General features: G+C 38.9%; 1 protein-coding gene across 1 annotated transcript in view; it reads left to right on the top strand.

Moving 5' to 3' along the window:
- The first annotated feature begins 655 nt into the window (after positions 1–655).
- The window catches only part of DNAH14 (dynein axonemal heavy chain 14), a 74,066-nt gene continuing 56,233 nt past the window's right edge, over positions 656–18,488 (top strand). The window contains exon 1 of the mRNA XM_065058588.1: positions 656–18,456. Coding sequence (XP_064914660.1) covers positions 18,415–18,456 — 42 coding nt within the window. The 5' untranslated portion in view covers positions 656–18,414. The remainder of the gene's footprint in view (positions 18,457–18,488) is intronic.

Consider the following 18,488-nt stretch of genomic DNA (forward strand, 5'->3'; position numbering starts at 1 on the left):
CTTTTGCACTAAGCCCCTGAAAATGCAAGAAAAAGTTCTTCAGCCTACACCTTCTTACAGGAACTGCACTGCGGCTGTTATGGTCTGGCAGTGCTGTTGGGGTCATGATTACTCATACATTAGCATGGGTATTAGCAATCTATTGCTTTTCCTTTCTCCATTCTGTCTCCACATGTATATTTGTGTGTAATTTTTTTTTTTTTTTACAGGGCATGATCCAAAATCTTTGAATTTACTGGAGATTCTCCATTGTTTCCAGTAGACAATGTTTCCAATAGACAAAATCCAAATGTTATTGAATGTTACATAAATCTTGGGTTGCTACGGATAGAACAAGAGATCAAAAGGTTGAAATAAAATAAGATTTTTTAAAATTAATTTTTTATTTGAGAAGCAACAAATATTAGACTGCCATCCATACTGCATTGAACTTAGCATTAGTGATCTCAATCCATATTCCTGCTCTGGTGAGTTTTGTGGTTATTCATTGCTCATGAACATATTGTTCTGATTTATTTTTGTTCTGCACAGTAATGCAGTTGTAGGTGGGGAGAAGGGAAACTTCTGCTCTAAAATACAGCATTCTCCTTTTTTTCTTCCAGATAACCTGTAAGCATGCTGTAACAAAGTTTTTAGTGATATATTTCAGTCGTACACCTCAACGTAAGAATGAAGCCATTTGCTGCAGATAATATTCTGCTGCAATCTAATAGATCACAGTTCTAGAAATATTTTTAAGTGCTTACACAATTGAAGTAGTTATTTTCTTACCTTTAATTTGCTGGTCAATTTTTCATATAGGAGAAAATGTACTTCTGTGGCCCGACTCCTTGACTTTCTCTGTGGTCAAACTCCCATTAAAGCTCCGAGGGATGCAAAACATTTTTAATTTTTTTTTTTTTCCTGATAATGAGACCCAATGTTTAGGTCATAGATTGTGGAAATGGAGTGAAGAGGTAAAAAGCTAAAATCTCTTTGTTCAGTCCAAAGCTTGAATAGATGTTACTCCTTTCTTCCCATGAAGTACCCCTAATATCACCAGTCTTCTGACAGACCTGAAGAAATCTGACTGACTGGCTGTTGTGGTGGTTTCAATCCTGTTGGATGGATTTTCAACTACGGATCATTAGCCTGAGACTTTGACTGGAAAGCATAGCTACCACAAACCACTCCAAGATTTATGGAAATGTCGAAAGTAACACAGCAGAGATCCAGTGTTATGGAAGAACTCTCATGTGTGCATAGTAATATAGGGTCCCAAGCAAATAATAGGACAGATAACATATAGTACAAGTCATATAGTACAAGTAAACCAGAATTTCTGCTCTATATCTAACATATTTTTTGTTATGCAGTGTTTTGCTTGGTGTAAAAAGCAATATAAATTACAAGACAGAAGATAATCAGGCTGTGGCAGTTAAGAAGAATGCCAAGTCTGACCACAGTTGTTTCTAAATATTTCAAATAATTTCTGTTTCTGACAGAGTTATTGACAGCTCAAGGTTACTGGAGATGCAAATTGTGATATTAATAGCAGCTTTAGCAATACATACGTTTGCTTCTTTTGGAATAAGAATCCATGTTTCTTTCTAAAACATATTCAACACATTTTCAAACCTTACCTGAATCTCAATATGTAGCAAATTTAAATGTATTACCAAAACCCAAATACAAAATATAACAAACATGGCAGATTCTTAACAAATTTCTAGAGATCCTTGTTATTCAAAGGCAATTTCTAGGTTTGGTGTCATTTATTGTGGGTCTCCGGACTGGTAAAGCCCACTTCAATAACAACTGTCCTGCAAGAATATGAGCAAATGCAAGCTTGGTTATGTCTTCCAAACTGCCCGGAAACATCTCATCCTGTAGCCATATTTACTACAGAACAGATGACGTCGACTTTGTCATTTTGAATCACTTGCCCTTTCAGAAGGTAAGAACGTCACAGTCCAAAACTTTCCTTAGTTATTTTTTCAGCCGATGATGTTGACCTACCTTGTCGTTACAAGCATACGCTTGTCTGCAGGTTGAAAATTACTATCGGGCAAGAGCAATTTTCATCGACCTGTTCTTGAGCTTCAGCTTTCACTGTTTTGGCGTGAGGTTTTTTTTTCATCTGAAAGGAAGATTTATTTCCTGTGCCTATCAACCAGCATCACTACATTGATTTTGGAAGCCTTCCTCCTGCCCACCATTTTGTTGGGTGCATTCTAATACATATCAAAGTGTACTAAATCCATGTCTTCAAAATGCGTTTCTCTTCAGGTCTGATTTTCAGCATTCCTGCTCTTTCAGTGCTGAATAGTCATTCAGCCATAGAGAGGGATATAAATGAATTATAAAGTTGTATAAAATAACCAGTGGAGGGGAGGGCTCTTATCTATCCTTATAAAAACAATGGGAGCGCTGAAAGAAAATTCAGAGGCAAAGTTGTGAAACACAAAAATAAATATATGCCCTGTTTTAATCAATGAACGCGTTGTCACAAAATATACAAGTATCAGAACACCAAATATTCAGTGTTGATTCATGTGAACCTATACCCTTATATAGGTAACAAACACTTCTATAGTTATATTTGAAGGAATAAAACTATAGAAGAGTTAGAAACCTACAGCTTTCAGGAGTCATCCAATTACCAATGGTTTGAGTTCAGCAGACTATTCAGGCTTTGGCCAGCTTCTCTATTATAAAATATTTTCCACTTTGTTCTAAAATGTTGGGAGGTGGCTGCTATCAGATATAGCAGCTGAAGCCAGATAAGCCATTGCTGTATTGGTTCAAAGACTCCATTTCTGTTCTCAAATGACCATAAATCCAGAACATCCACTGAATTAGAAACTTGGTTTCAAATTATTAACTTTTCCACACTGAGGATAAAATTTCAAAAGCTCCTAAACGGCTTTGGAGTGTAAATCTAGTTTTCACAAAATATTTGGATGTTTACTTAACAGAGCTAAGGACCCTAAGAACCTCTCAAAAGCGAGGTGAAACACTTGTCCACATACAAAGACTACAGTAGGTAGGAGAGAACAGTAAGAATTTGACACGTCGTAGCTGTTCCTCACCAGGTCCCTGTGCTTGCACTCTATACACTACAGCCTCGTAAAGCAAAGTCTGCAGTTTCACAGGTAGTTTGCACTGGAAGTTAATGCAGAATGTATTCTTTGGTCCTTTATTGCTCTTTAGATTCACTTTCCCTGCATGTGAACACTTAGACTCATAAGTATTTTAGCCACTTAAAGCTGTTATTTGAGTGCAGTTTACTGCTGTTTAATCAGCTAACCAGAAAGGATATAAAAATAAGGCAAGGCCAGATAATCCCTCTTTAGGAAATGAAGGTCTCACGGTTGAGTTATCAACCCGAGAAAATGGGAGTTCAGCTCTTTGCTGTAACACAGCCCTCCTTTGCCACTTGGGGAGGGCATTTAACCTCCCAGCTCACCATCTCCTACCTGGAGGTGATAGCGCTTCCTTTCTCCCTTGTTTTGTGTGTCTTTGTCTCTTTGGATTATGAACTCTTGTGAGACAGAACCGTTTCTTTCTGTGAGTAATGACTGGTGCTGCATAGCTGAAACTGGGAATTACATGTCTAGATAGTATTATAATCATAAATAATTAATACTTTTCCTCATGAGAGGAAACAACTACATTCAGTGGAATTAGTCAAAATGTATTTGTTTCACTGTCACCAAGATAGGTACCTCACCTGGTAGGTTGCTTTGCCTTAGGGCCTACTGACAAACGTAAGCGCGCTTTAGGCTCTGAATCATGCTGTAATCTGATGCTGCCAAAAAGCACTAAAATGTAAAGAATAAAAAAATCCTAAAAGCTCCTCGTTTCAATATTTTACACCTTTTGACTATCTCTTTGCTCTAACCTTTCATCCTCTTTCTTTATCGCACAATGGCATCCTGTTTTGTGCATCTTTCAGTGTCGCATTGAGAGCAAACCCAGTGCAAACTCAGACTGAAATGGTGGCACCAGTTCTAACCCTGACCATTTGTCTGCCTGTGAACATTTATTCGAGAATTAAATTATCCTATTTTGGTTTTTAACTAGGTACAAATGGAAATCAGCTAATTGGATAGAAATCCTTTTTAGTTCGGAATACAAATAAAGCCACATGTGTACAGAAGTTTGCTATTTAAATGGGTTTATCTACATCAGCACAAATTTATTACTAGACTAAATCAGAAGTTGTCTCCATTTGGCAAAGTGTGATACATTTTTACAGATATAACCCAGCTGCAAAACAGCAGAGCTGTGTTCACAAGCAGGATCACGTCCCAGTTGTAAGTAAGCAAGCACGCTGTAACCTTTCATGGTGTGGAGTCATGCAGGTCACTGGTGGGCATCTGGCCTTTGAGCCAACACGCTTGATTTTGCACTGCAGTGGCAGAGGAGTGTTCAAGGATGTGCTGGTGTGATTGAAAACGAGTTAATTTTACTCATGCAGTTAGAAACCTTTCTTGTTTGTAGCTAGCATGGTCATTGTTTAGATTTAGTTTGAGAACAAGAAGGTAACACCCTGGAACAGAGTTAATGTTTGTAATTGCTCTGGTCTGGGAGCTGAGGCCTCTGAGCTCTGCCTACAGGTGTGAGACATCGAGGAAGGGGGCAGAGATGGGGCAGAGCTTGACTGAAAACCAGACTGATCAATGAGATTATTCCATCTCATCAGCATCATGCTGCGTGTTTGAGGAGAGCTGGAACTTTATAGCTAGGGAGGACAGAGGGAGGCGGAGACCTGTTCTGGTTCAGCTCCGTTTTGGTGGAGTTCTATTCAGGAGTTCCTTTATTTTGGCCTTTTGTCATTCTGCCATTTTACAGAGGCCTCTGGGCCTTTCTGCCTTCTTCTCTCTCTGGGATCAGCCGTTCAGGACCCAGGTGCTGCTGCCTGGGACTGGCTGCTCAGTGCAGATGAAGGAATTGCATTGAGAATCTTTTATCTTCTATTTTCCATTTTATATAGTAGTAGTAGTAGATGAGTATTATTTAGTTATTTTATTAAACTGTGTTTATCTCAATCCACTAGTTTCTCCCTTCCCTTTTGATTCTCTCCCCTATTTTGGAGTGGGGACTGAGTGAGCAGCTATTGTGGTTTTCAATTGCTAGCTCAGCTTAAACCACAGCAGGTTAACTCCACTATGGGACCAGGGTGTAAAATCAGAAGGGAAGTAAAACAACCTGGGGAGTTAGTATATTAAAAAGTGCCAAACTGCTGCAAAGTGGATACATGTTTAACCCCTGTTTCTTCTACCACCCTTGAATTCGACCACTTGATATTTCAGTTCTAGATCCTTGACTTAAACACTCAAGTAGACTTTGTGTTTTATACATAAGTACATATTTTCTACAAGATTGCATGAGACGAACTATAAAGGAATCTAAGGTTTTTCCATATTCCTTTTATTGTCCATTTATAAGCCTTTAAATACTTTGGAATTTGAGTTCATACTCCTTGATACACACACTCACACAAGCTACCTAGAAGCTAAATAAATTCTTGTCTGTTAATATAATTAACAAAGGGACACGCTCTTCTGTTTTCTCTGTATTTACCGCTTTTAGCAGGTCCAGCTAATATTATTTATGGGATTTTACTGAGCACAAAAAGGAAGCCATATTGCTGATCTGCAGTGGTTTTTCTAACAAGTTCATTTAAAATTCATTTTTGACAAGTGCTGCTGGCAGGGTCACAGGAGCTGCTGTGGGGTCATTAAAGCCACATCACCTCAGGTCATTTGAGAGCCTTTTTTCAAGGGATGTTGAAGACATTCCCTGGATGTGCTTGTTCTTTGACTCTTTGGCCTTGAAAACCTAAATGCAGTCAGCGAGGTCTGCAGGAGAAAAATGAAAGCTGGTAAGTCCTGGTTGTCATCCAGAGTGCTTTGCCTTCGAATATCCATGAAGGAATCTGTTGTATTTTCTGTCATGGCTTTGCCTTATGAGAACAGACAATGTCCCTGTAAGTTAATTATTAAACAAGGTTGTTACATGGTATTGGAAAATATGAATCACTCTTTCAACACCTGTTGCCTTTAAGTAGAAGCAGTATTTATTCTCCAAAAGCTTCCTGAAGAGGTAGTGGCAACAGCAGAATTTTAATGTACTTTCTCTCATTCATCATTTGAAGCCTACAACAACAAGCGATGAATATTTGATGAACCTTGTCAAGCTTCCTTCAGGTTGTAATAGCAGTTTTATAAGCTTCAAAGAAGTTCAGAAACAATTTGTTACGACCGTTCCTACTTTTTTTTCTCTGTGAGCACTCAGCCCAGTGCTGAGCACTGATACATCATTGGTGTAGAAAGTCTTGTCCCTGTGTTTCTAGTGCAAATGAAAACCTGTGTAGCAAACATTAGAAAAATATTTTCCAGAGAAGTCTCAATAAAAGCTGACAGGCTACAGGGATCCTTTTAAAGATTTTTATTTTTTAATTACTATTTTTTAAAAAATATTGTGGCTTTAAGTGTGCATTATTGACCATGTCTAGACAATCTTATCCTGGTGCACTGGGAGTGATTATGAATTGCTGATGCTTTCTTCCTGCAGTCATAGGGCTCTGTTTTCTCTCTGCGACATTTTTTAACATCCAAGAAACATACTTCTATCTCCACCAGATATCGTGTACTCAAATGAGGACAGTATTTTTGTCACTTCTTGTTTTGTCAACTTGGTTTTGTGGCTCACGCTGCTAGAGGCTAAAGTCTGAACTACTGCATGCAAGCACTGAGAACTCAAAGACCTGGAAATTTGTTCACTACTTGCACAACCTTTGCAGTCACCGATACTGTTTGCTACAACAATAACTGGTCCTTTTAAAATTGTGCCCTGCAACTTTATGATTTGCAGAAAGTCTGGATGTAGTTTCTTGCCTATATTAAGGCATCTTGGTATGCCTACCTTGTTTCAAGTCTTTCATGAAGACACAACAGTGCCTTGCAAAGCCCAAATCGAGCAGAGCTGCTTTGCCGTGTCCTTGCCAATGATTGGGAGCGATGGGCTCTTGGTAGGACTCCATCCTGCCTTGCTGATTCTGGCTGCTGGAGTGGCTCCTTGGGAAGTGCTGTTAGCTGTCCCATGCCAAGATCAGGCTTCTTTTTATGTTGAATGATAGACTACTCTGCCAGTTCTGGCTTTGTTTCTCCAGTGTTTCAGTTCAACAAAACACTAAAGTGATATTGTAACCCTGAAGAGGTGGAGCAAAAATGTACAAGTTGTTTAATGGTCTTTTGCTGATCAGTAGTGAGGCTACAAACTCCTTATATCCTCTCACAGGAGACAGGTATTTATCAATTCTACCCAACTATGAACATTTCAGTTTCAGTCACTGATGACTTAACTTGCAGGCTGCAAGTGCAGAGGTGAATTTGTCAGGAAAGCTTCTTCATCAATAGTGAGTGAAAGAGCTGGTACTGGAAGTGATGCGTTCTTCTGTTTTAAGCCTGACTTTTGAGTCTGTGGTTTCTTTGGCATGTTCAGAAAACTCCCATAGTATTGGTTTGCGTACCCCTCTTCTCATGAGGATCCAACTCACTGGCTTCTTGATCCACCTAAAATCAGGTGGCTGAACTTCCACCTGTCTCTTTGCTCCTTCAAAAGCTTCCTTCATTGCCTGTCTTCTCAGTTGCTGCTAGCTGGTGTCTGGAGCTACTTTTATTAAAAATGTGAAGATTGTGTATTTACATGAGGTGTCCATGCATAATTCAGACAGCATAATCCCAGGAAACCAGAGTATAGATGAGGTGGCTGTTCTGTGTCTTCACTGCAGGCAAAGGAGACTGACCTCATCCTGTGACAGTTGCCAATCTTTGGTAACCCTAAGCCCTGTGAAGTGCTTAGCATGATCATATCAGTGGATGTTCATACAGAGCTGTTCATACTGACTGTCTAGCTCAGTAACCTATTTCCTACAGTGGCCAGGGTCTTAGAAGAACATGTAACAGTGAGTTAATAGATGTGGTATTATCTGTCCCTCATGTTAAGTCTCATCCTGACCTCTTATAGCTGAAGATTATTAAAAGCTGCTGAAGCCTGATGTGAACATCCCTGAAGTATTAATTATATATATAGATATATTTATATATACAAATACCTAATTAAATTTTTGGTTTTATATTGCCAGGGGCTCTAGAATTTTATTAGATGCTGTTCAGGGAAAAAAAAAAACCAAAACAACATCTTTGCTGCTTTGGAATGTATTCCAAATTTCATTGAAAGTCCCCATTCTCTTTGGTTATGAGACTGGCAAGACAGAAATTCCTGATGTATCACCTTCAGGATATTAATTATTAAATTCTATCATGAACCACATTGTCTTCTTTTTTTAGTGATCAATGCCAGGACTCTAAGTGTTTCTGTACCAATCTTTCAGTGCTTTTTCTTGGCCTTTGTCCTTTTTTGTGAGAGCATGACTGCATATATTTTTAGTTTGGGTCATTTGAACAACATTTTTGTATTCTCTGTGTTATTAATTTTTCTGCTGCACATGTAACCATCCGTGTTTATTTTCTGTGTTTAAATTACAGCTGTCATGAAGCAGAAGTCTTCCCTGAGCTCTCCAACTGTGACAGCCAGTTGGGCTGATATCTGGCTGGACAGATTGGATTGAGATACTCAGTTGGTCCAATGCCTTATTTGGATTTGTAATCCAAAAAAGCCACTTTTAAAACTGAAATAACGCTGTGCACTAGCCCTTGCAACGTACAATATGTTGGCCAAACAGCTGTAGGGCAACTTCTTTGCTATGGCCTGTGATTCTGTAGCAGAAGTGCTACTTCTGATGAGCCACCTGAAAGGCACATACACCCCCAAACTGAAAAATTGCTCATCCTGATTTCTCAAGCCAGGAGGTTTGGCATTGTAAGAGGGAGGGGAGAGAGGGAATGTGGAAGTGGATGAAGAAAATTACCTGCAGAGGGGCAATATGGAACATCTAAATGTTTTGAATCCATAGCAGGGAAAGCAGAGTATTTAGTGACCATCCATTTACCTGGCCAAAGGTCTCTGCCCACCACTGGAGCTGCTTTTCCAGGGCTTGTTACAGTTTATCAGCACTTAGCCGAGCAGCTCACCCGGCTACCTGTTGCCATTTCAGTGCTTGAAGCTACGGCCCCCGCACCTTTGCTGACAAACTGTTTTGTGTGAGCGTTCCCTAACCCAGTGCATTTCATTCATTCAGAGCGTATCAGCTCACATTTGCCAGTCCTTTGAACTCACATGACAATATTGAAGATCGTGTTTCCTGGGGAGCCTGCACACATCTGCTGCCTCTGCTTCTGGCCTGGAGCAGGCTGGGTGGTCACAAACAGAAACATGTGAAAACCGCAGCAGGTGAAGCTGCCGGAGCTCCCATTAGAGTCAGTAAATACCTCTGTGGAAAGTGATGATTTATTCTGCTGGCATTTAGGGCATTATGTGTTAGATGGGAATGAGAAAAGACATTCAGATAAAATCAAAACCACCCTGGCCTTAAAATCTGGACTCAATCTTTTTTTTGAGAGTAAGAGAATTTGGATCATCTCTTCATTCTTTTGTTGCTGGTGCTGGAAGAGAAAACACAGAAAAAAAAGCAAAAATCTGTTCTTCCCAAACAGCCAGTTATCTTCCTTCAAGCTGAGGAGACTGGTTTATTTTACTAATCAATGGTGTGGGTAGGTGATCATCTGAATAGGGCAGCCAGACCTTTTAAGGTAGATTTTCTGTGTTGTTGCTGCAAATTTGAGAAGCAGATGAACTATCGTACTCTGACACGGGTTCACTCTGTGATCACGGTCAAATGGCCTAACATTTCTACACTTTTGCAATTTTACCCTCATAATGGAGATTAAGATACTGTGTCTCTCAACTGCATTGGAAGGTTTATCTACAGCTTGCAAAGAAATTTGAATACATTGAGTGTGACACATGTCACTAACAAAAGAAATCCTTTTCTAATGAAGAGAGGCAGCATATTTTAATACCTTAAATACATGACAGAGAAGCCTACGTTTATTTCTGATTATCCTGATGACTTATTGTCAATGAGGTATCACTTTATTTTCAAGAACATTGATTTTCCTCTCTCTCAAAAATTGGATGAATGTTGACATACCCAATTTTGTAACAAATAAGGAAGTTTCCAGATGGAAAGTATCAGAGAGGAAAGAACGTTATTGATATCATAGCTCATAAGCGCTGCATACCTTGAAATCAGATTTCAAATGCTTAAATTGTTGCATGTCGTATTGCAAAAAGTTAACTTGGCAGCAGAAGCCTTTAAAAGGGTATCATTGAATGACTTTGATTTTAAGGAACTGTAAGTCCTTATTTACATAATAGCCCAACAAGTTCATCAGCTCAGCTCCCATTTGTAAGAAATGTAATGCATTTTGTTACAACTCTGAGCAGTTTGTAGATTTACGGATTGTAACACATGACACAGGAGTCTTTTGGGTTTGACTGCATGATAGTTCTCAGGAGTATACTAGTTGCCTGACAGTTACCAAGTTTATTGAGTCTTATTCACATTCAGCAAGTGAAGGGATAGACAATGGTTACAACAGTCTGTAGTCCTCTGATTCAGGTCAGTGAAGTTAATTCACTTGAGAATCTGTTTGAGAATGAAAATTCTCATAACTGATGTTGGTGTCTGACAAGTGATCACTCGTTTCAATTACCAAAGAGCAATCATTGCTCTCAGCCCCACAGCAGGTTGAGTTCTGACTTGTAGAAACAATTTGTAATAGTGGATCAGAAATGCATTTGTTTTCATTTGCAGTATTTAATTTATTAGGCAAGCTGGGGTTGCACAGTGGTATAGCAATTCCATTACATTTCCAGCTTGAAAAATGGCAGTTAAAAGCAAAAAACATGCTATTTATTGTGCTATCAGGAAGTCGGGCTGAAATCTTGGCAAGTCCTTAAGGAGATGTTATGATTCTGTTCTCCAAGTTTTGAACTGTATCTCCCAAGGTGGGACTGGGTCATTCATACCAGTGATGTGCAAAAGCCAGAATTTATAGGGCTCTTTAAAATCCTGGGCTAAAGAACACAATTGATTTAGAGTTAGCTTGGTTTCCATTTGGTTGTTGTAAAAGCGTTTCATTTATTGTTGGAATTGCAAGTTTCTTCCTATCTCTATACCAGAAAACATTAAAAGCAACAGCTACAAACTTTTAATATAACTTACATTGTGCTCTGACACTATAGTAAGAGTAGAATTGCTGTGAATTTAGAGTAGAATTGCTGTGAATTTTTATACATTAGATTTACTGCCTGAGCCCAGGCTGTTATAGATATCAAACAATTTTATGTTTATGTTCTCCAAAACCAGTTTTGGTTTCACAGTGAGACCAAACTCCCCACTGGGTTACTTGTAATTTGAGAATATTCTAATATTCTGCCTAAGCCTTAATTTGGCTTTCTGCTTTCGAAATTCCTTCCAGTCATTTGAAGAGGGAAGGGTTTAAAAAACTTGCTAGAGACAAGAGATGAGAAATAAGAAAAAAAAAAGGTTAATTTCTCTTTATAATTTTTTTTTTTAATTGCTGTTCTTGAAAATGTTTTCTCTACTTTTCTCTGTTGCTTTGTCAGTATCTTAGGGAAAATCTGCTGGTTCATCTGCAGAAATAAGTTAATTGATAGTTAGGTGGATGTAAGCAGGGGACAGACTCACTTCTCTGCTGTTCTTATGGCTGCTAAGAACTACCCTGTGGCTTGGAAAAAGGCAAAAGGAGCAGGCTCTACTGCTAAAATCACTAAAACATACCAAAACTGCTTAAAACACTGAAACATACTAAACCTGCCAAAGCATTCAAAACACACAAAAACCCACAAACCCACAATAAATCCACAAAAACCACACACTAAAAAAATGCAGAGTGATGTAACATGCTACAACATAATAAAACATGAAAATCACACAAAACCCAGCAAACTAGCAAAACCTGTAAGAAACACAAATGCTAAAACTAGGGAAAAAAAATCCACAAATGGTAAAACTGCAAAATTGCTAAAAATCCCTCACTCCAGAAGCTACATTACATCAGCTCTTCTCCTTGTTTCCCAGTTAAGAGTCAAGAAGACAGAGAAGTAAGGGTCAGACAGCCTGGACTTCAAAACAGGTCTCCACAACTACTTTGAAAATTCTGTTTTACTGATCAGAAATTTGCTGTCTGTTTGAGGGCTGTGGGTACTTGTGATCCAGGTCGTTCAACCCATGAAGTGACAACATTTGATGTTCCATGGATTAAACAGCAGGTAATTGAGCAACTAAACAAAGTAATTATCTATCCTCTAAGCTATTGATTTCACTATCTTTATCAGCTATCCATTAACCATAGCAAACATTCTCTGAGAGACTGAAAGAATAATGACATTATTTGCCTAATTATTTGTTGCATAGTTAGTTGCTTGTTTTTACAGTAAAATTATTTTTAATGTAGATGTGTGATCACATAAGACGTGAGATTTTTGCTTTCATCTTTTTTATTTCATCGCTTATTGCCCTGCCACTATTATGTTCTGTGTTTCCATGGAGTTTAATCCGCGTGTCTCTAAAATATTAAAGCCACTTGAGACACTGGGTCAGCGTTGCCACGCATGCAGTGAATACTAATGGAGATGCCGTGCTTCATCTTCCAGACTGAGTGACGAGACTTCCAGGAGAAAGAAGAATCAGAAAACCTTTTAAGTGCTACGTGAGCATGGTGGCTTTATTATAGTGTAAATCAAATCAAAGGAAACATGTTCAACAAAACTTCAGAGTTTGTTAGGGTTTTTTTCATGAATTAGGAAATACCACATAGGAAATGTACTTTTAGTTTATGGTCTGTATTAACTATATGTCTAAATGCAATTGTGCAGTTTCTGTAAATGTGATGTGTACAGCGAGTGAGTTAACGATTGCATAAAAGCGTTGTGTGAATGGCAAAATTCATGCACAAACTAACGTGCAACAGACTGTGATTTATTTCTTGGCCTGTAAAATTGCATAATGTGGACTTTAGAGTTGCCTGGCAAGGGTCAGCAGTTACTGGTTCCAAGAGCTGCTGTCACACTTGCATATTAACACAATATCTGAGCATAACCCATAAATATTTGGTGGGTCTTTGTAGTGTTTCTCTGAATTGGAGGAAGAGCTGATGATAAAGGAATAAATTCAGGGTCTGTGCTCTGCAATTAGGATTAAAGAATAAAGATGGCAAGAGAAGCAGACAGGTAATCAGGCTAAATTAGCTGATGGAATAGAGGCAAAAGTTCACTTAACAAGGGAGAAGAACAGAGGAGTAGGAAGGGGAATTTAAAATGGTAAATAAATTGGTTCTGTCTTTCCCTGTATTGTTTCCTGCTGGTCACCTCTGTTCCAAGAAAACAGGTTTGCTGGTGTGGAGCCTGGGAAGCTGGCAATTACTCAGAGCACAGGAGCAAAATAATGGTGTCAAGTACAATGCTGAACTCGAGCTTGCTGATTTCAATTTCTCGTCATAGCTGTCTTGTGGTACAGACTAAATGATAATTAGAAGCACTGCAGGATCTTGTTGCTGTCACGACTGAAGTCTGATCATTCTGTAGCTGTTATTTAATTAAATTGCTTATAAATTCTGCATTACGTGACATTAAAGATAAGATGCAAAATTATTCTTCATTTGATTTCCTTTCACCTTTTAATCCATCAAAATTTCTAAGCCCAAACTGCTCCATTTTGCTTTCTTCCCTGAAAAGCAGCTAGTAGTTAATCTGTTATTTTTATTGTGACAGCCTGCTCCTTTCAAACTCATTCATGCGTTGAAGCAAAGGGCTGAGAATTCCACTGTGACTTAAACTTTGACTTGTTTTTATTGAGCATAACGGGTGTGATTAGCCATTTGCGGAGGTAATCATGTGGCCACTGTTGTGTAGCATCTGAACACATGCAATAGTACAAAAATTATCACGCAGAATTTCCAGCCTTTGAGGATTGTATTTCTGATTTCAGATTGAACAGCTCAGAGGCTGTACAGAAAACGTGTGTGTAGAAGCATCTCACAAGTTCTTTCTCTACTGAGGAGAAATCTGTAGGTGGAAACTTTGGGCAAAAGAACAGTTCAGAGAACTGAATGAGGCTCAGCTCTGCCACTAATCTGTACAGGGCTTTTTTTTTCAATCTTATCCCCCACCCCTTTTTAATTTTTTTTTTTTTATTTATTTTATTTTTTTTAACCTTATCTTCAATGTATCCTGAACTTTACTTAAAGAATTGAAGTGACTGAGCAGTTGAAGGGATCACCTCTCTGGGGGTTTCATGCCTCTTTGCAGCTGTGGTTATTTGATGCTACCATTTCTTAGTTTCTTGAGTAGAAATCTTAACATCCCAGATCTCCCTTTTGTTAAAAATCTTGAATTATGTCCCTAGTGGCTGAGCCGAGCCAACGTTTTTTCTTCAAAAGAATTCATATACTCTGTGTATTTTCTCTTCTTTGCCTGGACTGACTTGGAAATGTTTTATTCTTCGTATGGTTTTGATGTCTTCACTCCTAACACAAATTGTGGATGATCAACTTATGGCATTCATATGGCTTAATAAATCTCACTTTTTTTCTTTTACCAGGAAAAAAAAATCCTGATGGATCAACATTAAAATTGAAAGTTAATTTCACGTATCAGTCACCTACTGTAAAAACTACTTCCTAATACTGAGTCCTGGTCTGCAATTCCTTACTCTGCTTTTCATGCTGCTTGCTGTCAAAGGCAGTTAATGAGGAGAGCTGACAAGAGCTGATGATGGTCTGTGACAACGATAGTGGGTTCACAGTGGTCTAGCATATTTTATGGATTTAATATTATACATTCTGCTCTTAAATACAAAAGCTCCTTTAAGCAAAAATGACCTTTTGTCTTAGCATTCACTGGTACATGACAACAGTGGCCCAGGAGAGCATTACATCCTTCTGCTACTGCTCTCCATGTTCACGTTTATGTTCATGTTCGTATTTTAATTGGCATTGAACTGCACCGAGTTATCAATTTCAGTTGACTAAAACCAATTTATACATGAGATGTTTGTACAAAAGTCTGCATTATTTTAATTAATGCGCTATTTGCATACGTAGTCTTCCTAAAACAAATCCTTTTAAATGTGTTTGGTGTTAAAGAAAAGTATAATATTGCAACACTTTAACCTTCTTTGAAGACTAGTTACATAGTTGTAGTAATATATTGTCCTCTTTACAGGAAAAAAGGTCCTTCTTTAAAAAGGTGAATAAAACAATAATATAGAGGGGTTTAAATATATTTATTAAAGAACTATTCCAAAAGTATGAGATTTTGGATTGGAGACCTACTGTTTTTGGTGAATAATAACACTACATGACAAAATTAGGTACAACTTAACATCAGTTATGTCTCTATTTAACTTCGATTTCAACTTGGTCACATCTTCTGTATTTTTATTGTATTAGCACTGTGGCTTTGCTAAAATCTGTCCTGGTCAAGTCCAGAAAACTTAGTCTTCTATCTGTAACACCAGTAAGACACTCATCCTTTTTGGCTTAACTTAGTCCAGAGACAATTTTTTCAGACCCAGGTTTTTGGGTTTTTTTGGGTTTTGTGTTTTTTGTTGTGTTGTTGTTGTTTTAGGGTTTTTTGTGTTTGTTGTTGTTGCTGTTTTGGTTTGGTTTGTTTGGTTTTATTCCAACACTATGGTTCAGCACCTTTCATGTACATTTTGTTCTTTCTGGTTTATATTATTGGAAGCTAAAGTGATAGCCCTCAGTCACTGGAGAAATTTTCATTGCAGGGTACACATAATGTAGCCAGAGCAAAGAATTCACATGTTCACATGATTGTAGAGCAATGAACATTGTTATTCTGCTGAACTGTCAGCTGTTAATAATTCCAGATAGCAACAGCTGAAAAATTACTGTATAGCAATTACACCAATTAGGTGCTTCTAATAAATCAAAATGAAAGGAACTTCACTACTGGTGCAAAATTAGGACTAACTTTGCATGAATAGTTCTAAGTTACCCAGAGCATTTCCTTTTTACTATTCCAGATTTACAGTCTGAATAAAGTTTGTGGGACCAGACCATTGGTATGGAACTTCTGGACAAATAACCGCTTCTATAGCATGTCAGCAATGGTTTCCCTGCACCCTGAGACACAGGACATCGTAGTTGGTTTCTGAAATAGGAGGATAACTTGCGGCATGCCAGAGCAAGCGGTACGGGGAAAGATGAAGAGCAGAGGCAGCGCTTCCCACAGTGTTTGATATCACGCGTGTGAGAAGCCAGGCAGTGGGTGAGGGACAAAGCAATTCCACATAACGAAGCTTCACCCCAGTTACTGTTGGGAACATGATGCTGCAGAGGACATGAATGTACATTTTGTCTGGGCAAGCTTGGCAGGAAAGAAAATACTTTTGCACTTATGATCTAGTATTTGTTATTTTGAGTTGCCCAAGAAGCACAGCTACCAAGGAAAATTTTCTAGCTGTTTTATTCTGAGCAAGCATATACACATGTGCTGCCTACATATTCCATGATTAATTAATGTTTTGTGTGTCTGAGACTCCTTAATTAGACTAACAATTGAAATTTCATTCAGCAATGCAGGATCCAATTTGTATCAGAAAAGCCCGTAGTAATTATTAATAATGTAAAAGAGAGGACCTGGATGTGATTTAAATAAAAATTTTCAGCAAAAGAAATTAAATAAATGCTCAATATTCCTGTGAGAGGAGAAAAGTAAGTCTCCAATCACTTTCTCACTGTGCGATTTTATTCGAAACTGGTCTGTCATGCTAATTCAAGGATTAGTTCTTGCTATTTAACCCCCTGTTCCTTGTCTCCACATGGTTTCAAATTATGAATTCCTCTAGCAATAGAACTAATATTAGTGAGAACATATCTCAGATTTCTACATAGAAATAACTGCATCTTGGGCAGTGACACCTGTGTACACTTACTGAACTTTCTAAAGGAAGCACCTATAAAATATTAACTATCTAATAACAATTTAGTCAATACATTAATCATAATTTTATTTTTTTAACAGGTTATGTTAGGTTATGTGATTAAGGGCTCATCTCCATGACACAATGAAGCATAGAAGCATCATGGCAGCTGGGGGAAGCCCAAACAACTCAGTCAGGGGGTTACTGCCTGGGGGTGTGGGACACGTTATGGGATATGGGGAAGAGCATTTGGGGATTGTATGATACAAGACCTATGACGGGATGTTTAGAAGAGGAACCAAAGGTGGGGAAAGGGAAGGGCTGAGGTGGTTTGAGGAGGGCCAAGTATGAGAAAATAGAAAGGTAAGGGAGTAAAAGGGGACAGCCATGTGTAAGCAGGGCTGGTCAGTATGCTCATCTGACCATCCCCTGCATCTCGTCAGCACCGTCTGCCCTATCTTCTCGTTAAACTCCACTTCTGACTCTTGTCCTGAGGGAAGAGAATCTCTGTTCTGCATGTACATGTGTGTGTGCAGATTTAAGTGCCAGCAACTGGTGTAGGGACCATGGGTCACAGCAGGTGTCTTTGTGTCTGCAGTGGGAAGGGTGGGGGTTTGTGCCCATCGTCTGGGCATGTATGTCAGGCTGCGATCACTAGTGACTATCACCAGGACCAGTGACAAGTAGGATAAGAGGCTTGTGAGCCATGTATAGAGGCGGCTGGAGTTCTGTGTCAGATGCCAGAGAGATCAGTGTCACAAGATGCCTAATGGAAGGACCAAGAGGTCCAAGCCATCCCCTAGGGAGGCCATGGTGTCTGGGCCTGACTGAGACCAGTTTGCATGTCTGTGCCTGTGTGTGAGGCAACAGAAGCTGAGAGGATCCAAGGGCCATGCTGAACATGTGTGTACATATTTTCCACCAATGGACCTTCATTCTGATCAGCCAGAAAGAGAACAGGATGAGGCCACTGGTGCAATCTGTGTGTGCGTGAGTGTTTCTGTCTGGGGTAACATGTGCGTGCATGTGTGCGTATCGTATACTAACATGAGCAGTGTCTGGTGTCTCCTGGTTACCACAATGTGAGCTTTCCTATACATCAGGTACATTGAGTACTGGGGGTGAGAGGGATCAGTGCTGAGGCAAATATATGGATAAATAAAAGCAAGATACCTTGTTTAGTCTGGGCCACATTTAGACCATCTCGGAGTTCCTGTAAAAAAATGATACTTTTTTGATATCTTTCATCCTGTTTATCTCTAAGTATTGTTATGTATTTTCAGCTGTTATTTGACTAATTTTCTGTTGTTTGATATTTTGATCCTGTCTAAGGATGGACTGTAGTTAGTACTGAAAAAAGAAGTTTCTTACAGGGCACTCCGTACCTAACCTGAGCTCAGCTGCAGTTTTGGACACATAAAGGATGCAGCTCCTCACATTCAGCAGAAAGGTACGGAAAATGTAGAACTCACGGTGGCTACGCTGCTGCAATGCAGTCCTTGAGGAATCTCTGCTTCACTTCTTCAGACAAGGTGGGAGTTGTGCTCAGAAGAATGTGTGATGT

The sequence above is a fragment of the Columba livia genome, chromosome 3, assembly GCF_036013475.1.
Source record: "Columba livia isolate bColLiv1 breed racing homer chromosome 3, bColLiv1.pat.W.v2, whole genome shotgun sequence".
Taxonomy (NCBI): Eukaryota; Metazoa; Chordata; class Aves; order Columbiformes; family Columbidae; genus Columba; species Columba livia.